Source organism: Pipistrellus kuhlii, unplaced genomic scaffold (genome assembly GCF_014108245.1).
Source record: "Pipistrellus kuhlii isolate mPipKuh1 unplaced genomic scaffold, mPipKuh1.p scaffold_m20_p_17, whole genome shotgun sequence".
Lineage (NCBI taxonomy): Eukaryota > Metazoa > Chordata > Mammalia > Chiroptera > Vespertilionidae > Pipistrellus > Pipistrellus kuhlii.
Genome location: NW_023425482.1, coordinates 4,353,507 through 4,377,594, shown reverse-complemented (window position 1 = coordinate 4,377,594; position 24,088 = coordinate 4,353,507). Strand labels below are relative to the sequence as shown.

Genomic DNA, 24,088 nt, shown 5'->3' with positions numbered 1-24,088 from the left:
ATAATTATCTTATTATTGCTGTTATTTAGGATTGTTTGTGAACAGCATATTAATTATTTGCAAAAAGTGTCACCAAAGACCCTAAAATTATTTTTTCTTTTACCTTGATTATTCATTCCTTTTGAAGACCTATTTACATTCTAAAATATACCCAACAAATTCTTTTCAAAGAACATAGTTAAATTCTAGCTTCCAACTATGGTTTTTATCATGAATCTTAAAATAGCAACTTTTTTGTTGTACTGAAGATTGTTGCATCAGAAGCTAAGGCTGCCTCTGGTTTGCCGGGCAGGTTGATGGTCTCAGGATCAGCTGCTCTGCCCCTGCCTGTCCTGGAGAAGTGGAGGAAGATCACAGGCCACACGCTGCTGGAGAGGTATGGGATGACGGAGATCGGCATGGCCCTGTCCAACCCCCTGACCGTAGCAGCTCGCTTGCCAGGTACACAAAGTGCCTTCTTAGGGTGCTGGCAGGGTGGCCCTGGCCTGTTCCCTCTGGGCACTCACTTTATCCCACGTGGCCAGTTAAGGATAGGACAGAAAGGTGTTCTTTATACCAGTGTCTTTTCCAGGTTACCTGGGGGGGACAGGTGGGAAGAATGTGAACCACCAGAACCCATGTGCTCATCAGAGCGCCTCTTAGCGTGGGTGCTGCTTATGTCCAAACCAAGTTTGCCACTGGTGAGAGCCTCCTATCCAGGTGCCCTGAGCCACACGAGGCCAGTGGCAGCAGGAGACCTGAAAGGTGTTGGGGGAAGTGGGGAGAGAACCACCACCTGTGATTGGTGGCCTGTCCATGTCTGGATGACCTGCTGCTCTAGACAGGAATTGTTGCCTTTTGGTCCTCCTGCCCAGCCTTCTCTAAGATGTTTGTTTGTTTGTTTGTTTGTTTGTTTGTAATCCTCACCTGAGGATATGTTTCTATTGACTTTTACAGAGAGAGGATGGGGGGAGAGAAGAGGGAAGATGAGGGAGAGGGAGAGAGAGAGAAACATCTATGTGACAGAAAAACATTGATTAGTTTCCTCCCATAATGCACCCTGACCAAGGATCAAACTGCAACATAGGTATGTGCCTTGATCTGGAATGGAACCTGTGACCTTTTGGTACATGGGACAACACTCCAACCAACTGATCTACCCTGGCCATGGCCACTCTGACTTTCATTTAATAGACCTTTCCATCCTGGGTCCTTAACAGGGAATCTACAAACAGAGCCCAAGGCCTAAGATAGTAACATGTTCTGTTCTGTTCTTGGCCCTTTTCTATTACTCAAAAGAAGTCACCTCCAGTGTGTCCAGAACACAGCAATATCTCATTCACAGGAAAAGTAAAATAATCCTACATCAGTACATCCATTTAGCTTGCACATGCAGTGAAATTCACCCCTCACATTCAGTTACGTGAGTAGCCATGTACCTGCTATCACACTCGAGATAGAGAAGTGTTTAATCACCTCTAAACCTTTCCCTTTGTGTGGTCAGCACCTCCTCCACTCCAGGGCCAGGTAGGCTTTCTCCACCTGTGATTATGCTCTTTCTAGAATGTCATATTAATGAATCCCTACAGGACATGACCTTTTTTAGTCTGGCTTTTCACACTTAGCACGATGCATGTGCAACTTGTCCATGTCATCACATGTCCTTTTCCATTGCCACATGGTATTTGTGGTGTGGAGAGGTCACTGTTTATTAACCTGTTCACCAGCTGCAGGACATCCGGTTATATCTAGTTCTGGACAGTTACCAGCAAAGCTGTTGTAAATGTGGGTGTGCAAGTTTCTGTGTGAGTGTATGTCTTTATTTCTCAACTTGGAATGGAATTGTTGAGTCAGGAGGTAGGCCTATGCTCTACTTATAAGAAATTGCCAAACTGTCCCCAGAATAGCCCCTGATATAGGGACCACCTTTCCCACAGGTAGACGTAAATAAAAAAGAACGAGGTCCACACAGAGAAGAGACTGAAAACAGGGACGAGGCATCCCTGGAGCCCCAGAAACTCACTGCCCCACCTCTGAACTGGCCCTGGCACAGCAGGATCAACTGGGCAATGGCCATCCTCCTAACACCACATGCACAGTGCTGCCCTCCTAGCATCCATCTGGCCATAGTCAGAAGTGGCATGGCATTTTTTTTATCTCTCTTTAAAGTTGTCTGTTCTTCCTAAATAACTTTAATTGGCCTGCAACTTGGTCCAGTATCTGGGGAACTGGACCCTTGTCTTTTGTATTTATTTCCCACTGTAATCTGCCCAAAGCCACAGAGCGGGTACCTGACCAAACAGACATTCCCACCATTACACAGGGACACCCACTTTACTAAAGCACAGCAGCACAGCAGACAGCCCTGTTTGAAGAAAGAGAGATGAGGCAAAGAAATGGACAGGAGACTTTCTGGAACAAACACAAGGCCAAGAAGCCAAGACCAGGAACCAGGACAAGAGAGAGAGAGCAGATGGCAATATGGGGACCACATGTAGGAAGCAGCTGTGGAAACTCTGCAGTCTGGTGTTAAAGTGCAGGTCGGAGGCCTGGAGACCCAGAGGCCCCGCTCCAGGCTCACCTTCGGACAGTGGAGGGACCAGGGAATCAGCTGCCCTGGACAGAGATACCACAAGGGTCCCCCACTGAATTGGCCTTCAGTTCCCTCTGAGAAGGTAGAATCCAAAGACTCTGAAACCAAGGTTTATTAGCCATAAATTTCTGAATCTGAAGTTATGGCTAAAACTCTTATTCGCCTCAAAGACTGTGTGGAACATCAGAATGTGGTATAGTCTCTCTACACTGAAATCAAATATCTGTGATTGTTTTCTCGTCTGTAAAGCAAACCTCTAACAGTCAAGTGTAGTGCCAGTTCTGTGGTTTGGGAAAAAAGTAAACAAAATAATCTGCAACCTTAAATTCAAGAGTGCTACATGAAAATCCCTAAAACTTCATCTCTGAGCCTTGAGAAGGTTTTTTTCAGTCTTTTCTGTGCACTGTGTCTCCTGGGCTGGGGCACATTACAGCTGGAGGCTCTGAACTTGTGTTGGAGCCCCAGCCTGTGTCCCTTTCACACTTGGGACATAGCTGTGCTACCTCTCCTGGCTTTCCCATGCCTCCCAGTGGGGGTTCGTTTCTGGAGGTTTCTTCCTTTCTGCTCCTGCACAGCCTCTTAATGTTGTTACTACAGTTTCTTGAATGACCACCAGGATTTATTTAAAGGTTCTCAAAACCTGTTGGGGGCATGGAAGGGCATGGTCAGCCTCAAAGGAGGGCATACTTTGTGGGGTGGATGTTTGCCATGTGTTAAGCTCTGGGTCGGATCTAATCATTCATTCCCTGTGTCCCATGCGGTTATCGTGAAGGAGGATGAATAATTCATGGCCAAGCGCTGCTGAGCCTAATGATGCTCTAATTGGAGGTTGAGATCAGAGGCGCTAATGGCTACTGCAATGGGACTCTGGAGCGTTGACAGGAGCTCCAGGACCTTATCGACCTGTTTCCATTCTCTCGGGACTAGCTGCAGAGCAGCCTCGCTCCCCAGATGCTGGACCAAGCTACAGGCCAATTAAAGTTATCTAGGAAGAACAGGCAACTGTTTTAAAGAGAGACAGAAAAATGACATGCCACTTCTGACTATGGCCAGTGTTGCTGCCAGATGGATGCTAGGAGGGCAGCACTGTCCACGAAGTGCTAGGAGAGGGCACAGTCCATGTGCTAGGAGGATGGCCATTGCCATCCTCCTAGCTGTGCCAGGGCCAGCTCAGAGGTGGTGCAGTGTGTTTCTGGGACTCCAGGGCTGCTCCGTTCCTGTTTTCAGTCTCAGTGTGGACCTCACTTTCATTTATCAACATGACTGTGAAACTCAAGTCAGTGTCTCTGCCTTGAGAGTTTAACTCTATTGTTGTGTTTTTGATGCCATAGTGAATTAAAATTCTGTCAGCATTTTCATTATAGATTTTCTTAATGGTTTGTAACTTTCACTTTGTGAGGAGAGATGAGGCCTTACTAAACAAAGCAGAGAGGAACCAGAGGAGTGTGTGTGTGGTGGGGGGCAGTTTCTTCCTTTTAAAAAATATTCAAAAGAGAAATGAGTGGATTGAAAGATGGAAGTCAGAGGGTAGTGGACGGGGAGGCTGGCCTTTTGAAGAGGAAAGCTGTAGGTCCCTCTTCAGATAAGAAATATAAATTTGGGCTCGTTCAAGATGGTAGTCGAGTAGGTGGATCTTACAATGCCTCCTAGAACCAAACTGAAAATTACAGCTAAATTGGGCAACAGTCATCCTGAAATACTAACTGGAGACTGTCTGAAGAGGAGACTTAACCAAGGACTGCAGAAGCCACAATGAGATTGCACCTGTACAATAACTTGCACAGCATACTGCTACTTGGAGTTGAGCCTCACAGTCAGCCAGCCCATAGGCTGATCCCACACACAAACAGGCCAACAGCAATCAAGACCCAATTACAACAGGAGGGTCCACATAATCCAAACAAGGGACATTCTTAGAGCATTCAGCTCAGAACATAAAGGACACTGTGCCACTGAGTCCCACAGGACACTTAACTACATAAGGTCACCACATGAAGATATGGAGGTATAGCAATTCTTTTTTTTTTTTTAATATATATATATATATATTTTTATTTTTTTATTTTTTTTTACAGAGAGGAAGAGAGAGGGATAGAGTTAGAAACATCAATGAGAGAGAATCATCAATCAGCTGCCTCTTGCACACCCCCTACTGGGGATGTGCCCACAACCAAGGTACATGCCCTTGACCAGAATCGAACCTGGAACTTTTCAGTCCGTAGACTGATGCTCTATCCACTGAGCAAACTGGTTTTGGCTGGAGTTATAGCAATTCTACCTAATACATGAAACAAAACAAACACAAAGAGACAGATAAAATGGGGAGACAAAGAAACAGCTTCCAAATGAAAGAAAAGGAGGAATCTCTAGAAAAAGAGCTAAATGAAATGGAGGCAAGCAATTTATCAATTCAAAGTTAAAAGGATGCTCAAGAAACTTAGTAAGAATTACAAGGAACCTCGTGGGAACTACAATGGCATGAAAAAGGAAATAGAAACCATGAACAATAACCAATCAGAAATGAAGAATACCATATCTGATATCAAGAATACATTGGAAGGAATTAAAACTACTGGTATATTAAATGAAGCTGACTTTGAGGACAAGATAGAAAAAACACCCAATTAGATCAGCAAAGAAAAAATTAAAAAGCAGAAGCATAGTTTAAGAGAACTTTGGGATAGCATGAAACCTAATAGCATCTGTAGCATAGGGGTACTTGAAGAAGAATAAAGTGAGCAAGAACTAGGGAATCTGTTTAAAGAAATAATCAGAAAACTTCTCAAACGTGGTAAAGAAAAAAGTTACACAAGTTTAGGAAGCACAGAGACCCAATCAAAATGAACACAAAGAAACCCACACCAAGACATAATTAAAATTATAAACATTAAAGATAAAGAGAGAATCTTGAAGGCATTAAGAGAGAGACAGAAAGTTATCTACAAGGGAGTATCATTAAGTTGACATCAGAAACACTTCATGCCAGAAGGGATTGGCATGAAGTATTCAAGTAATGAAAAGAAGGACCTGAATCCAAGATTATTTTATCCAGCAAGTCTATCATTTAAAACAGAAGGTGAAATAAAGAGCTTCCCAGTATTGTTTTATGGTGTGTGTTTTTTTTGTTTGTTTTGTTTTGTTTTTTTGGGTGTTTTTTTTTTAAGGCTAAAGGATCCCTAGTTAGTGTCAACCTGCAGACTGAAAGGTCCTGGGTTTGATTCTGGTCAAGGTCACATGCCTGGGTTGCAGGCTCGATCCCCAGTAGGGGGAATGCAGGAGGCAGCTGATCAATGATTCTCTGTCATCATTGATGTTTCTGTCTCTCTCCCTCTCTGAAATCAATGAAAATAATAAAATTTTTAAAAGATTGAAGGAGTACATTTCCACCAAACCAACATTGCAGTTAAAGGGACTGCTTTAAGAAAAAGAAGAAATCAAGAGAGAGAAACATAGGCAGAAAGAAAAAAAAAAGGCAATAAATAAATACATATTAATAGTAACCTTAAGTGTAAATTGATTAAGTGCTCCAATAAGAAGACATAGGAAGTTTAAGGCGTAAGAAAACATAATTCATATATATGCTGTCTATAAGAGATCCACCTCAGAGCAAAGATTCACACAGACAGAAAGTGAAAGGATGGAAAAAAAAATATTCCATGCAAATGGTAACAAACAAATAAAAAGCTGGGGAAGCAATACTTATATCTGACAAAATAGACTTAAAAACAAAAAACAAAAACAAGGTTGTAAAAAGAGGCAATGAAAGTCACTACATAATACTAAAGTGATTGATCCTACAAGAGGATATAACCCTGGTAAACATATGCACCAAATATAGGAGCACCTAAGTATATTAAAAAAAAAAAAAAAAAAAAAAAACTTTTGGTGGACTTTAAGAGAGACATTGGCAGCAATGCAGTCATAGCAGGGGACTTGAAGAGCCCACTGACATCACTGAATAGATTCTCTAGACTAGGGGTGTCGAACTCAATCAGAGAAGGGGCCAAAATCTAAAATCCAGCCTAAATCGCGGGCCGAATGGTTTACTGAACAGTCATAAACTGTCATTGTGATGGAAACACAGCGGAGTGCAGTGATGACAGCGCGGTGCGGGCCACATTGCAAGGCCTGGCGGGACGGATTTGGCCCGCGGGCCTTGTGTTTGACACATGTGCTCTAGACAAAGAAATCAACAGGGAAACAGGCCATAAATAACACACTAGGTCAGATGGACTTAATTAATATTTTCAGAACATTTAATCGTAAAGCTGAAAATACACATTCTTCTCAAGCACACATGGAACATTCTCAAAGAACCACATGTGTCATGTTATGACACAAAATAAGTATTAAAAATTTCAGAAGACTGAAATAATATCAAGCATCTTCTCAAATCACAATGGCATAAAACTAGAAATTAACTACAATTTTTAAAAAAACTCAGAAACATTCAAACACATGAAGGTTAAATAGCATGTTATTAAACAATGAATGAGTTACCAATGAGATCAAGGAAGAAATCAAAAACTTCTTGGAAACAAATGAAAATGAACACACAACAACTCAAAATCTATGGGATACAGTGAATTCTATGGACTCAAGCAGTCCTGAGAGGGAAATTCATAGCAGTACAGGCCTACCTCAAGAAATAAGAAAAGGGCTCAAAAAAACAATTTAACTCTACAACTAAAAGAATAGCAAAGAGTCCCGGGCAGGTTTTGCTTAGTGGTTAGAGTGTCAGTCCATGGACCAAAGGGTTGCAGGTTTGATTTCCAGTTAAGGGCACATACCTCAGTTGCAGATTTTCTCCCCGTCTCCCTGTCAGGAGGCATGTGGGAGGCAACCAGTTGATGTGTCTCACATCGATGTTTCTGTCTCTCTTTCTCCCTCCTTTCACTTCTCCCACCCTTTCACTCTCTCTAAAAATCAATGGAAAATACATCTTTGGTGAGGATTTATTTAAAAAAAAAAAAAAAAACATCATGCTGAGTGAAATAAGCCAGTCAATGAAAGAGAAATACCACATGGCCTCACTCATTTATGGATATTAAAGAACATTATAAACTGACAAACCAAAAGTCAGATATAAAGACAGTAAAGCAATAAGCAGACTGTAAAATTACAGCGGGGAGAGTAAGGAGATCTGGGGGAGATAAGAGATCAACCGAAGGACTTGTATACATGCATATAAGTACAACCAATGGACACAAAACTCTGGGGAGGGAGGGTATGTATGGAGGGGGGGGGCCAATGTTAAAATATGTACACAGATAATTTAATAAAAAAAATTACAAAAATAGCATATGCATCAAATAAAATCATATTGGACTAGTAGCTGAAAAATTTTAAGTGATGAGGGTCAACATAGAATAATTCTTGTCACTGTAATATATATATTTTAATAAAACATATATTAGAAATAAAAAAATAAAAAAAAGAATTACAAAGAGAACAGCAATAAAAGCCCACAGGAAGTAAAAGGAAGTATTGTAAATAAAAAAGATCAGGGCAGAAATAAATGACACAGACTAAAAAAGTAATGCATTAGATCAATGAAATTAAAATCTGGTTCTTTGAAAAGATAAACAAGATTGATGAACCTTTAGTCACACTCATCAAAAACAAAGAGGACCCAAATAAATAAAATCAGAAATGAAAGAGGAAAAAGTGACATCACTGAAATGCACAACTATATGCCAACAAATTGGACAACCTTAGTTAAATGGACAAATTCCTAGAAACATACAATCTTCCAAAATTCATCAGGAAGCATCAGGAAACTTGAGTAGGCCTATAACAACTGAGGAATTTGAACCAATATTCAAAAAACTCCTAGCAAACAAAAGTTCTGGGCCAGATGGCTTCACAGGCGAGTTTTACCAAACAGTCAAAGAACTAACAACTGCTCTTCAAACTATTCCAAATATTCAAGAGGAGGGAAGACTTCCAAGCTCTTTTTACGAGGCCAGCATTATCCTAATTTCAAAATCAGACAAAGACACTACAAAGAAAGAAAATTACAGGCCAATATCCCTGATGAAAATAGATGCTAAAATTCTCAACAAAATATTAGCAAATCAGATCCAGCAATATATTAAAAAGATTATACACCATGACCAAGTGGGATTTATTTCAGAGATGCAAGGCAAATCAATAAATATTCGCAAATTGATAAGTATAATACATCACATAAACAAAATAAAGGATAAAAAACATATCAATAGACACAAAAAAGCATTTGACAAAATCCAGCTCCCATTTATGATATAGGCTCTCAGCAAAGTGGGAATAGAATGATTATACCTCAACATAATAAAGGCCATACATGACAAGCCTACAGCCAACGTCATACTCAATGGGCAAAAACTAAAAGCATTTAAGTAACAGGATACAAAATTAACATCCACAAATCAATGGTATTTTTATACACCAATAATGAGCTCATAAAGAGAAACTAAAAAAAAAATCCCATTTACTATTGGAATAATAACAAAAAAGAGACACCTAAGTGTAAACTTAACCAAGGAGGTAAAATTCTTATATTTAGAAAACTATGGGACATTGCAAAAAAAGAAATAGAGGAAATTACAGACAAGTGGAAGCAAACACTGTATTCATGGATTAGAAGAAATAATATTAAAATATCCATACTACCCAAAGTAATCAGCGCAATCCCTATTAAAATACCAACAGCATATTTCACAGTTCTAGAACAAATATTGCAAAAATGTATATGGAACAAAAAAAGACCCCGAATAGCCTCAACAGACTTGAGAAAGAACAAAGTTAGAGGGATCATAATGCCAGATACTACAAAGCCATTGTAATCAAAACAGTCTGGAATTGGCACAAGAATATAGACCAGTGGAACAGAACAGAGACCAAGAAATCAACTCACACCATTATGGTCAATAAATATTTTACAAAGGAGGCAAAAGCAACAATGGAGTAATGATAGTCTGTTCAATAAATGGTGTTGGGAAAATTGGACGGGTATATGCAAAAAAAATGAAATTAGACTATCAACTTACACCATACACAATAATAAACTCAAAAAGGTTAAAAGACTTAAATGTAAGTCCAAAACCATAAAAATCTTAAAAGAAAATATAGGCAGTAAAATCTCAGACATCTCACGTAGTAGTATTTTCATCAATACATCTCCTAGGGCAGTGGTCGGCAAACTCATTAGTCAACAGAGCTAAATATCAACAGCACGACGATTGAAATTTCTCTTGAGAGCCAAATTTTTTAAACGTAAACTTATTCTAATGCCACTTCTTTAAAATAGACTCACCCAGGCCATGGTGTTTTGTGGAAGAACCACACTTAAAGGGCCATAGAGCCACATGTGAATCGTGAGCCGCAGTTTGCCGACCATAGTCTTCGGGCAAAAGAAACAAAGGGAAAAATAAACAAATGGGACTATATCAAACTAAAAAGCTTCTACACAGAAAGAAAAAAAAAAAAAAAAAGCAACAGAAAAGGGAATCCTAAAGGGCCATAGAGCCACATGTGAATCGTGAGCCGCAGTTTGCCGACCATAGTCTTTGGGCAAAAGAAACAAAGGGAAAAATAAACAAATGGGACTATATCAAACTAAAAAGCTTCTACACAGAAAGAAAAAAAAAAAAAAAAGCAACAGAAAAGGGAATCCAATGTATGGTATAGAGCAGTGTTTCCCAACCTTCTCTCATGATGAGAATCACCTGGTGGAGTTGTTAAAACACAGATTCCTGAATCCCAACTAAGAAGTGCTAAACTAGAATTTTTGAGAACATATAGGTAAAATTGCATACCTAACTTAGTGCTCTGTATATAAAATCTGTCTTAGAGCACTAGTTAAGTATACAATTTTACCTATATGTTCCCAAAAATTCTAGTTTAGCACTTCTTAGTTGGGATTCAGGAATCTGTGTTTTAACAACTCCACCAGGTGATTCTCATCATGAGAGAAGGTTGGGAAACACTGGTATAGAGGAATATATTTGCCAGGGGTATCTCTTGTAAGGTATTAGTTTCCAAAATATATAAGGAACTTATACAACTCAACACCAGGAAGACAACCCAACTAAAAATGGGCAGAGAACCTGAATAGACACTTCTACAAATTGGACAGTAGACATGAAAAAATGTCCGGCCAGCATGGCTCAGTGGTTGAGCATTGATCTATGAACCAGGAGGTTACAGTTCGATTCCCAGTCAGAGCTTATGCCCAGGTTGCAGGCTTGATCCCTAATGTGGGGCATGCAGGAGGTAGCTGATCAATTATTCTCTCTTATCAGTGATGTTTCTATCTCTCTTCCTCTCCCATCCTCTCTGAAATCAATAAAAATATGTATTTTTTTAAATGCTTAACATCACTAATCATCAGGAAATGTAAATTAAAACTACAATGAGGTATCACCTCACAGGTCAGAATGGCTACCATCAACAAATCAACAAACAACAAGTGCTGATGAGGATGTAGAGAAAAGGGAACCTTAATACACTGCTGGTGGGAATGCAAACTGGTGCAACCACTATGGAAAACAGTAGATTATTTCCCCAAAATTTTAAAAATGGAACTGCCATTTGACCCAGCCACCTCACTTCTAGGAATCCTGAAACACACTTATTAAAAAGAATAAATGCACTCCTATGCATTCCTAACTGTTTTTTACAATAGCTAAGATCTGGAAATAGCCCAAGTAAGTACCCATCAGTAGATGAGTGGATAAAAAAGCTGTGGTATATTTACTCAATGGAATACTGTGTGTGTGTGTGTGTGTGTGTGTGTGTGTGTGCGCGCGTGTGTGCGCGCGCATGCGCACGCGCGCACAAATTGTCCCTACCAGAGTTTAACCAGGAGACCAATCGCTCACTATGACATGCGCTGACCACCAGGGGGTGGCATGGAACAAAGGAAGTCCCTAGCCAGCAGCTGGGGAAGGGAGGCCCCAGCCAGCAGCCAGTAGGCTCCGATTGGCCTTGCTTGCCCACCAGGCCTAGGGATCCATCCCATGCACAAATTTCATGCACTGAGCCTCTAGTGTGGTTTAAAAAGATCTTTCTCTCTTCCTCCCTCCCTATATCTCTCTCTCCCTCCCTCCTTCTCTCTCTCTTTCTCTCTCTTTCCTTCCCTCCCTCCCTCTCTTTTGGTTTCCAAGTTTTATTTGAGAACTCATACAAAATTTGCCAGAAAAATGAGCTTTAATCCTCATCTTCCTCCTCTTCATCCTGGTTTATCTGGAAGTAAAGCAATTCATATCTCTCTTTGTTGTTCGCAGCTACGAGCAAGCAGTCATGTAGGTTATTCTTCAAATATTTTTGGTGAGATATTTAAAATATCTTTTGGAAAAAGGCACTTCAGATGGACGTTACAGTGATCTTATTCTTGTTTCTTTCAATGGTTACAACCCCTCCGCCGAGATTCCCAGCTTTTCCATTCATTTGTATTCTCTCCTGAAGAAACTGCTCAAAGATGGCAGCATCCGTGATTCCATCTTCTACAGCAGTGTTTTTCAAACTTTTGACATATGTGTACCCGTTCTGTAATTTTCATAACACTGAGTACCCCTCATACTTACGAGAACGTAGAATTAGGCACAGCTAAGCACGGTGCAGTGCATATCCCCACCAAACTCCAGTGCAACGTGTACCCCCACCAAACTCTTCCCGTACCCCTGGGGGTACGCGTACCACACTTTGGAAAACACTGTTCTACAGGGTGGGGGCAGTCAAGGGTAACTTCAGAACCTGCTTCTTTTTTTGTCCCCTCCTTCGCCACGTGACTTTTCATGGGAGCCATAGCAGTTGCCGAGGCAGAAAGAAAACCTCTTAACTTTTGTGACAGCATGAATAGACCTGGGGATTATTATGCTAAGCACCTGGAAAGCAGGGAAGCTCATGCCCTAGGCATCTCTTCCATCTGGCCATTCAGAGGTTGTATACTTTATAACAAACTGGTCTTTTAGTAAGCAAACTGTTTTCCAGGGTTCTATGAGCTGCTCTAGCAAAATATTGAACCCCAGGAGGAGGTTGTGGAAACCTCTGATTTGTAGCCAAGTTGGACAGAAGCTGTGGGTACCACTTATGACTAGAAGTCACTGAAGTGACCCACTAATAGTTGTGGGACTGAGCCCTTAACCCTCTCCACATGTGCCCCCAACAGCTACTGCAGATGGTCGGGCATGGCTGAGGTGACACACGCCTTCCCTGTCCTAGGCAGACCCAGGAGGATTCCCTCGTCCACACACATCTCTCTGATCTCAGGGCCTGTATGGAGCCTCTGCTTTCTTCCTTCTGGGGAGATGAGCTCCCAGCTCACAATTTGAAGAGGCAGCACTGTCTGAGCGCACTCAGTCAGGCTGAGCCAGCTGCACACTGCTGCTCAGTCAGGCTCCTCAGAAGGAAGGAGATGAGAAGCAGGCTTTCATTTCTGAGTGAGGCGGTTGGTCCTGCTTCAGATTCTGCACTTAAGTTGACGAAATGCCTCCTTCTGCCCGACTCCTTGAGGTGTGTTTATGGAACTCTTTATCTCTGGCAGGTACTAGAAGAAATCATATCTGACCAGTCTCAGGGGGCAATCAATCATTTCCCAGTATCTGATGTTTTCTTCTTATTTGGGCTAATCACCCTGCCCAGCACTGTATCATCCTTGTTCAAGCAGCAAGAAAGATCTTATTGATACAGATTAAGAGAGCATTGGCAGCTCCATACGGCTTGTGCCAGTGTCTGGGGCTTGGGGTCAGTGTGCCTAAGTGTCCTCCTGCGTGGCCTCAGCCTGCCTCTCACACACAGCCTTTGTCTTCTGCGTATTATCTGCCCAATTTCTCCCTTGAACCCTTTGTTCTGTGGCTTTTACACACACACTTATTGTAAATTATGACCAACACTCTGGTCACTAAGGGCTAAAACCAAGGTCAGCCTACTGAAGTTTGACCATGAAATACGAGTGCCTGGGAGCATCTGAAGACCAATGATCCCCGGCCCAGGTGAGTGGCCCAGCAGTCCAGGCTGTGGCCCTTGCTGATCACTCTGCCAGTGTGTCTGTCAGTCCTCATCAAACCATGAGGTCCAGGTTGGAAGTGACTGCTGATGGACACAGGTTTCTGGGGTGATGAAAATATCTGGAACTAGATGGTGAACTAGATGGTGATGATGATTGCTAAATGCCACTGAATTGCCACTCTATAATGATCAATTTGATCTTATATAGATTTCACTTTAATTTGAAAAATCTTTGGAAACCAAAATAAAAGGGGTGGGGTGGGGAGAGGATGCTGGTCTGTCTGTTTCCAGCTGGGACCTGACACAGAGGAGAGCTCATCATAGCCATAGGGCCCAGGCCTCGCCCACGGACCTCAGGTGCAGGAGACAGGCCAAGGAGGATAGGACGGTGCTGTTTACAGAAGAAGACTGATACAGCCAACCTTGTGAAGAGTTTGGATGTGGGACATAAAACAAATTACAGAGTTTGCTGACCTGACTTTTGGGGACATTTATTCACTGACAAATCCTCATTGATTTCAGTGGTTATAATAAAGGCCTTAAAACCTTGAAGTGAATTTGCCTAGATGCTGAAAGTTTGGCTTGGAACCTCCGTTAAGCCTTAGTCATTTATTACAGTGGCTGTGGGACACATTCAAGCCACCTGCCTTACCTCTGTAGGTTTGAAGTTTGATTGTAAGCTGGCCCACTATGCTGGGGCCTTGGAGTGGGATGAAGACACTGAACAAACCATGGTGCCTAATGAATAAACCAGAATGCCAGCAATATTATCCCACTGCCATGAGGATCCTTGCTCACCGCCTAACTTTCAGCATCAGTGCCTCTTGGGACCTGTTCTGGACAGGTGCGCTTCAGTGCCTTTACTGCTCAGCCAGGTACAAGTAGAAGCTGTGCCTGTATCTTGCCTGGGTAAAGGGGCCTTCCTAGGATGAACTGAATGCTCTGGAGCAGCAGTCGCCAATCTTTCGGACCTCACGGACCGCCAGTGGTCCACAGACCACCAGTGGTGACGGCTGCTCTGGAGCATTCAGAGCCTCGCCTTGCACACTCGGCAACTGCGAGCACTGGCTGCTGCTGTAGCGGGATGGGCGCCCACTGCATGCTCCCAGGTCTTCTCTCCCCGATGAGTGATGTCCAGGCAGGATCTGAGAGCCACAGGTGATAGCCCTCTCCTTTGAAATCCCTCTGACTCCATCTCCTTTCTCTTATATTTCTCCTCTCTTTGCAGGTTCTGTGGGGACCCCGCTGCCAGGCGTTGAGGTGCGAATTGTCTCAGAAAATCCACAGAAGGAGGGCTGCCCCTACATCCTCCACGTGGAAGGAAACGAGAAGGACACCAGGGTGAGCCACTCTCTTTTCCGTGGTGGCACATGGGCATTACACGGTCATGACCACCCAGCAAGCCAGTCACAGAAGTTTGGGTCTCTGTGCTTTGGAGGTGGAATCCCCACTGCTTGGAGATGGCCCTCCTGGATGGTGGGGATGCTGGCTGGTGTTTACTAAAGGTCCCACTGTGGACAGTGTGAGGGCAACCAAGGCCCCGCTGTGCCCGATCTCCAGTGCTCTGCCTGGCTTCTCCCTGCGCTCCATGCACTGGTATTACGTTGAGGTGGGTCATGACAGCACTGGCTAAGGACAACCCAAGTTAAAACAGAAGTCACTGTAGGTGGGATCTGGTTAAAAATTCTGCGCTGACAGGACCTTGGTGCCCACTCCTAGTGATGTCAACACACATTCCAGGGCAGGTGTGGCCATGCCAGCAGCCTCGCTAAGGCTCTTTGGGCAGGTCCACAGGACCCTTTGAATTAAGGTTACCCATTTCTACTGAAGTCACTAGTGGCTCTCTTAGTTTGTATTGATTCTAAAATTCACAAGAGTGAAACAGAAACACTGTCCATTGTCTTATTTCAGTGAAGATTTTAATAGCTATTAGGTCTAGTAATAATTAATGTCGTTTTCTAATACTTTTTTTTAAATCGAATTTATTTAAACAATACAACAAAATTTAATCAACAATATAGTTGCCGTTGTTTTCTACTACTTGTGCCCAACGCTCAGGAAGCATTTTAATCCCTCTGTTGTAAAATTCTTGTGATTTTGATGCAAAAAATTCGGTCAATGCATTTTTGAGGCATTCTTCATTATTAAATTTTTTTCCAAGAAGAAAGTTTTGCAAAGAACAAAACAAATGGTAATCGGAAGGGGCAATATCAGGAGAATGTGCAGGTTGAGGGAGAACTTCCCATTTCAACTGGCGCAGTTTTTCAGCAGTGAGTCTTGCAGTATGCGGTCGTGCGTTATCGTGGTGAAGAATTACGCCCTTCCGATTAATCAGCACGGGTTCTTTTTCTCTTAAAGCTTGGGCTAACCTTTCCAGTTGGGCACTATACACTGCACTTGTAATGGTTTGGTTAGATGGTAAAAGTTCATAATGAAGAATTCCTTTAAAATTCCACCAAACACACAACATCACTTTTTTCGCATGCAAGTCAGGTTTTGGCATGGGCTGCGGAGCCTCATTTTTGTCCAACCATTGAGGCCGCCTTTTCAAATTAACATACAACACCCATTCTTCATCTCCGGTAACAATTTGCTCTAAAAACGGCAAACGGTTTTGACGAGAGAGGAGCGAACTGCAAATTGTGACTCTTTGATTACGGTTGTTGTGGGTCAACTCATGAGGAACCCATTTTCCAAACTTTTGGACTTTGCCAAGTGCACGCAATTGATTGGAAATTGTTTTTTGTGAACAATTTAAAGTTGACGCAAGCTCTTGTTGGGTAATTTGAGGATTTTGCACCAAAAGAGCTTGAAGAGCTTCTTGATCAAAATTGGACACACGGCCTCGACCACTCTTGTCATCCAACGAAAAATTTCCCTCGCGAAATTTCTCAAACCAACGCTGGCATTTTCTGGCGCTAACTGCATCTTGACCAAGAGCACTACAGATGTTTTTTGCAGCCTCACTTGCTTTTCTTCCTAATTGGAACTCGTAAAGCATGCAGTGCCGAATATGCTCTTCATCCGCTATCTTCTTAGCCCTAGTTTTGCAACAAAAACCAAACCAAACACAAACTTTTTCAAGCAAAACTTGTTAATTGCACTTCACACGTTCTGTAGATACCACGTGTTTGAAGGTTATGTCAATACAAGTCAACGCCAAGCAAGATTTTAAACGAATGTTAAAAAACGACATTACTTATTACTAGACCCGATACAAATGTGTTGGTCATAAGTGAAGGGGAGTCACAGAAAAGTTTAGGATTAGTGGGAAGTGGAATTTTTATTTAAAAGGAATTGATGTTCCCCGTGGCTGGTTTGGCTCAGTGGATAGAGCTTTGGCCCTTGGACTGAAGGGTTGCAGGTTTGATTCTGGTTAAGGCACGTTACCTCAGTTGGAGGTTTGATCCCCAGCACCAGTTGGGGCACGTGCATGAGGCAAATAATTGATGTGTGTCTCTCACATCAGTGTTTCTCTCTGTGTGTCCCTCCCTGTCCCTCCCACTCTCTGTAAAAAATCAATGGAAAAATATCCTCAGGTGAGAATTAACCAAAGAAAAAGAAGGAAATGATTTTCTCTATAGCTGATATCCATACTAGATATCACCTGTGATTGGTTTCTGTTACTCGGGTTTCAAAAAATGACAGTAGTGAGTCCTTATTCCAGCTTATCCTTCTTCGTGAGCACTGCTGGGCTGGTCAGTCCCTGCTCTGCACCTCAGGTGCCAAGAGGGGCTGGGTACAGGCCAGGCTCTGTGGGCCCCAGTTTCCACATCTGAATGGGAGGCTGAGGAGATTGTTGTTGAGTGTTTTGTGGGCACAAATAAGTGGAACTTGGATGCTTTAAAGTGAAATTTTATGAAAATTTTAGAATGCTGTCAAAAAGTAGGCATTCTGTTTACCAAGACCACCTCTTACCTGGGCCCTCACTAGGTTCTCACTCTCTCAGCCTCTGTTCCCAGATGTGATAACATCTGGACACAGTCTTGCTCCTCCACTGCCACCCTGAGGTGGGTCATGCCAGCATTGGCTCTAGGACAGTGCTGTCCTAGAGCCATTGCTGTCACTCCCTGACTACTCTCTGTCAGAGCTCTTGCCTCACACCCATACCATGGGGTCCTTTTCTGGCTCTCAGTCTGTGCCCTGCACTGCCTCCCAATACCGCCGCCTTCTCGTGGACTCCCGCTATCCCCTGGTCACCAGCCCTCCTGCATTTGATGACTGCCTCCCCCATGGATGCTTAGCCTGTGTGCCAGGTCAGGGATGCCAACGGAGAATGCAGGCCAGGCTGTGGGTTCCAGGGACACTGTTCATCAGGAGGTCCCCAACAGAGAGAAACTGTGTGGGTTTATGGACCCATCAGATGCTAGTGGCACAAGCAGCAGGCTCCATGACTGCTGTCTCCGCCAGGTGCGGATCACCTGATGGCTCGGCCTCCGTGTGCACCTGTTCCACTGGAAGTGGCAGGATGCTGCCGGAGAGAAAGGGTGGGGCCAGGAGCATCTCCCTCCTAAATGACAATACAATTTGAGTAACTCGCACCTGTGGAGGCAAGCAGCTGGCCATCTACAGCTCCTCTCCTGTCTTTGATTGTTTCCATCTACAGAGAGTTGTGCACAGAAACTTGCTTAAAATAGAAAAAGCTGCAGCCCTGGCCCAGAGTGCTTGACAGCCAGGGAGAAGGAAGCAATTGTTCCGCAGGTTGGGGGCTCCAGGGGAATGGGTACCACTGGCTAGGACTCTGAGGGGCCATGGAGATAGGAGGGGGCATAAGGGAGCTGGGTCTGGTCGTCCCTGCATGGTGAGTTCTGTACAGGTACACCCCAGCTGTCTAAATGTGAACATAAGGCTATTTGGCTCTCGTGAGAGTGTGTTCTAGAACATTTTCAACTCATTGAAGGGATTGGAGGACAGACAGTCCAGACTGCAGCCGCCCTGATGGCCGCACAGTCTGATGGCCACTCCATGGGAAGACACACCAGGGGGCCTGTTGTCCCACACAGGAGTTTGGTCCTAGACCTAGTATTTAGTCTTGTGACCAGTGAGGCTGTGCTTGGCAAAGGCCACCTCTGGGGTAGCCAGGGTCATAGGAGGGACCCCTGGTTAAGTCCCAGCTGCAGGGACCTGCCTCTGTCTCCCTGTGTCTGTCTTGAAGGTAGCCCCTCCATGGCGCTGTTTGTCTGACCCCACCTCCAGTGCAGTAGGACATTTGCTCTCGAGGTTGCTACCTTCAAGGGCCGCAGACCAGAAACAGGGCTTTGGGGTCTCACTCATGGGTAGAGTGACACCTCCCTCTCGTGTTTGATAGCATTTGTCAGTCTATCTTTAGCCTTTAAAGGTGGAGACTCAAAAGTCCCCCTTCCCCCAGGACTTTGTAGAGTACAAATGAAGCAGCACTCAGGCAGTTGTCTACACGGAACTTTCCATCTGGGCCTCCCACTCCGAGAGATGTGGCCTCAGCTCCAAGCAGATCGCAGCTGTGTTTCGGTGCCTGTCCCAGCCCATCAGCACCGCGGCATGCAGGACGGGCCCAGCCATCCTGAAGGAACTCATTTCGGTCCGTTTCAGTGGCGTGTTGCAGCAGAAACAGGAACTAGCACTGGCCTTGTTGGTGACCATGCTTACTAATAAGAAAAGGAGGAAGCTACGATACCCATGGACTGTCGGTGTAGGATGGCCTCATTCTGCAGGAGGCTGCAGTCTGCTCAGTTCCTACACAATTGTGAACCTGCAGCTGAAAATTGTTGATACTGTCTCTGAAACAGAGATTTGTCAAGCAAAACCTTCCAGTACCTGTCTGATACACCATAAATTCCCAGTTAGTGCAGCCAGACTGGTAAGGACTTACTCTTTAATGTTCATAAGTTAGGATGGCTGAGGTGATTTGTTTCAAGTGGTGTGTTTTTTTTTAATTTTACTTGGTAATAAATTTATAGAAAAATTGCAAAAATAACAGTACAAAGAACACCTGCACACCCCTCACCCAGATCACTTACCGTTAACACCCACTGTTCTTTCTCCACACACGGGATTCCTCTGCGCCGTGTGCCGTGACCCTTCACCCAAAACACCCACAGTGCAGCAGCCATGGCACAAGGCCAGCATCTTAGCAAACCTCTCCCACACTGTGGTGCTCACCTTGCCTACTGACCTCATGATGTCACATGTAGCATCTTTCTCCACTGCAGGTTCCAGCTGGCGGCAGCTGTTTCCTTGGCTTGTCTGAGGACAGGTCTTGAAGCAGGCCCATACACCTGAGTGACAGGCATGATGTCAGTGCAGGCAGCAGTTATCAAAGAGAGAAGTGCCTACTGAGCAGAAGTGTGCCGAGTGGTGATGGTGAGCATAGAACGAACGTGGAGATTCAGGGCGGACATCACTGAGAAGCTCCCCGGAGCCAGCGTGCTGTGGGAACTGTGGCCTCAGCCTCTCCCAGCCACTCCTTCCTTTCATCCGACTAGCACATGAGGAGACCTCTCTGGGCTGGACAGCAAGCCTCATGTTGCTGCCAAGATCCGCAGAGAGGTGTCAGCAGTAAGGGCACCCATCATGGCAAACGCAGTGCGGGGTAGGTGTCCCGCAGGCCATGAAGAACTTCCCAGACAACAGGAGATCCCTGTTAACTCCTGCAGGCCCACATCAGCCAGTAGCTGTGGTGCCTGAGGGCAGATATATATGGGTCAGGAGAGTAACTTGTCCTGGTGCCCCACAGAATACAGACTGGGCTCACAGCGGGTTGTTATGCAGTGACAACATCGTGTCTCTATGCCCCTGAGTGTGTGGCTGCCCTGGCTGACCAGCACCCCAAGGGTTCAGTGGTCTGTGGCTCTGCTACCAGCACTTCCTGATCCTTGCAACTTTGGTGGGACTTCAGGCATTAGTAAAGCAGGCGCCCTCTTGCAGTGGGAGGTTCTCTGGCACCATTTGAAGTAGTTCCACCTTCAAGGCTGCCTCTGGGCTGGGTTAACGCGTGGCTTTGTTTGCTGCCATGCATCTTTCATGTGCTGCAGCCTCCAGCTGGCTCCTGCCTGTAAACTCTGCACGTCGCACTCTCTTTATTTATTTATTTTTTATTTTTTGAAATTGCTTGCTTACATGGGAGCCGAGCACCAGCCAGCAACAATGGGGTCCATCAGCAGATAAAGGACTCCACAGCTGTATGTAACACAGAGGATAACCAGGCCTCACACAGAAGCTTCTCCACTTGCTGAGGAAGCAAAGAGACCCATGTGGGATGTGCATTGGCTAGAGCAGGACAGGTGCTATGAGTTCTGCTTCCTTTTATTTCTTCTTAAAAATTAATTATCTCATATTTTTTCCATATGCAGGCTGTCACTCTGGACAGCACACTGCTCTGTTGCCTCTCCTCCCCACGCCACCAGCATCTCCAGTCCTCTCCCCTGTCACAGCCATCTGTCACTATGTATGCCACCTACCGCTGCACGTGACCCATAGTGGGGCCTGGAACTCTGCCCCACGATGGTAATGGTGCCTTCCCCACAGACGCACTCACTTCAGACAAACAGCTGACAGTTCCATCCTACCACCTCTATCCAGGGCCAGGTAGGAGGCAGCATGACCCTAACAAAACAGTCTCGTATTTGTCACCCTGATGTGCCAGGTGACTGCCTGAGAGCACTCAGCCCTGTGCCTCTCTTTCCAGCTGTCAACCAGAGCCTGACTCTAAATACCCTTTGCTCTGAAATACAAGGCAAGAAGTCCCGACTTCCTCCCATTGGCTCATCCCTATGTGAATGGCCAGTTCTTTCTGGTCTAAGCAGTGGGCAATGCTTGACTGGGCGACCCTTCATCAGGATACAAGGGGAGCCCACAGTCAAGAGGGGCCATAGGTACAAGTGCTGCACCTGCTCACCTGCCTGGATTCTGGCACCTTCTTCTAGTATGTTCTCCACCACAGAGGGGCAGAGCTGTCTTCTCGTCATGAATCGGGCAGGTATCAGGGCTTCCACCTGTTTGCAGCAACACCTGCCACTGATAGAGGGAAGTACAGTGCTGCTTCCAGCAGGTCACTAGGCCAGTGGAACATGGGTCAGAGTTGGGGCAGGCACTGCAGTCTGTGAGAGTAGGATTGAGGCTGCTTCAGATGAAGTGTTCATTCTTGTGTTGGCAGCTCTCGGGCATGGCACTGGTCATAGTAAGTGAAGAGGCCCTCACTCAACCAGTGTTCCTGTAGGCAGGGAGTCCTTTGTGAACACAGCCCAGATTTTTATTGCCATGTGGAAAGCAGGTGTGGCATGAAGTTATGTGAGACTGCCAGGCACCCAGGGTCTGGCTGCATGCCCATCCAACCTGCACCCAAAATACCCTCAGGAACAGATGGTCCCCAGAGCATGGGGAGTGGGCCCACTGACCACCCACCCAGCCATACTTCTCGTCCTAGCAGGTGAGGATGTGAACCCTGAGTGGTTCTGAGGAATCCCAGCAGAAACCTCTGCAGGGCTCTGGCTCTGAGCATGGCCTGGTGACATGAGTGATAGATTTTAGTTGAAGACAATGTTTGCTGTTATACACTGCTAGAGGCCCAGTGCACAAAATTCATGCACAGGTGCAGTCCCTAGGCCTGGTTGGCAATCAAAATACGAGTATCTGGAGTGGAAGGGCAGGTGCCAGCTGACTACTGGGCCCTGGACAGCCCCTACACACTCACCTCTGCCTGAGTCATTGCACCTGAGTTTCCATACGGAGATGTGGTGAGCGTAACCAGACACCTCGGGCTGGGGCACAGGGTGGGACTCTGAGCCAGCCTCACACACTGGCTCCTGCGTGAACCCACAGGGAGCCCAACCAGTCCCTGTGGACTAGCTCACCAGAAAGAGGCTGAGCAGGGGCGGGGGAGGGGCATGCTTCCCCAGCTTTGGAGCCCTGGCATCTCAGGGGAGGGAAGCAGGAAGCAGGGGGAGTGAGAGCAAGCTCAGGGACACCCGCATTCTCACCACATCTCCGTTCCTGTCACCCTGGCCTCCAGGTAGCCAGTGAGAAGTTGCAGTCCCCCTGCCCGGGTGACGCAGGAAGTTGATCACCACCACCCACCCCCAGTTCCCTGTCTAAGCCCAGGGCTTGGCCCTGACTGGGCTTTCAGGGCCTGCTGGCCACTGGTCACCATCTACAGGGCGATCGGGCCCCTGCTTACACCTGCCTTGGCCTGGCATTGCCCATTTACCTGCTCCACCATCCTGCCACAGTCTCATCGGGGCCCATTGGGGCTGGTAGTGCCACATCATGACACCCGCCATGTTCTGCACCTCACCCTGGTGGTCAGTGCATGTCATAGGGAGCGGTCAAACTCCCGGTAGAACAATTTGCATATTAGGCTTTTATTATATAGAATTTTAGATTATTTGTTATTTCTCTCTGATATTTACCTCCGGCCATTCTCCTGGTTTATCTTCACTCTTGATATTCCGTCATACCCTTGTCTCTAAAATTTACATCAACCACCAAAATTAATTTGGCCTTACTGTCAAGGTCTGTCCAATAGTTATTATGATATAAGCAAATGTATAATAGGTGCGTATGTATTCAGAGCTCTATCTGGTGGTTAATTTTTCCCTCTCCCCCAAGAAATGAAAAGGCCTTGTCTTTTTTAGCATAAAGAAAATGATGACACCCATAACTGCCCTCCCCTGCAGGCCTGGGTCACCCCTAACTGCCCTCCCATGCAGGCCTGGGTCACCCCCAACTGCCCTCCCCTGCTAGCCATCTTGTGGCAGCCATCTTGTGTGTTGGAGTGATGGTCAATTTGCATAATACTCTTATTAGATCAGATAGAGGCTTGTTGCATGGGAGGGGGCTGGCTGGTTTGCACTGAAAGGTGTCCCAGATCAGGGTGGGGGTTCCCCTGGGGCATAGGGTGGCCTGGGCTAGGGGCCTGTGGTGGTTTGCAGACCAGCCACGCCCCCTGGTGACCCAAGTGGAGGCCCTTATATCTGGGATTTATTTATCTTCTATAATTGAAACTTTGTAGCCTTGAGCGGAACCCAGGGCCACGGAAAGTTTGGCTTCCTCCATCACCGGGGAAACCCAAGCCTCTTGCTTGCTGCAGCTCCATGGCCACAGCCATCTTGATTGGGTTAATTTGCATACTCTCTCCTGATTGACTGGTAGGCATGGCTTATGGGTGTGGCGGAGTGATAGTTAATTTGCATGTTTCTCTTATTTTTTTTTTAATCCATTCTTTTTTTTTTTTTTCTTTTTTTTGATTTTGTACAGAGAGGAAGGGAAAGAGATAGAGAGTTATAAACATTGATGAGAGAGAGTCATCGATCAGCTGCCTCTTGCACACCCCCTACTGGGGATATGCCCGCAACCAAGGTACATGCCCTTGACCGGAATCGAACCCAGGACCCTTCAGTCCCCAAGCCAATGCTCTATCCATTGAGCCAAACCGGTCTCGGCTCTCTTTTATTATTGTAGATTAAAAATAAGGTCCTGAAAAATCTTAATTTGAACAAATATGAAACCATTTTAAAAACCTTTAAATGTATATTAAGAAAAACCTGGCTT

The 24,088-nt window shown here is 45.0% G+C and overlaps 1 protein-coding gene across 1 annotated transcript in view; it reads left to right on the top strand.

The window, feature by feature from the left end:
• ACSF3 (acyl-CoA synthetase family member 3) overlaps positions 1-24,088 on the top strand; it is a 64,877-nt gene that overhangs the window by 20,878 nt on the left and 19,911 nt on the right. Inside the window, exons 5-6 of the mRNA XM_036440892.2 lie at positions 293-441; positions 14,793-14,905. Of these exons, the coding sequence (XP_036296785.1) occupies positions 293-441; positions 14,793-14,905 (262 nt within the window). The remainder of the gene's footprint in view (positions 1-292; positions 442-14,792; positions 14,906-24,088) is intronic.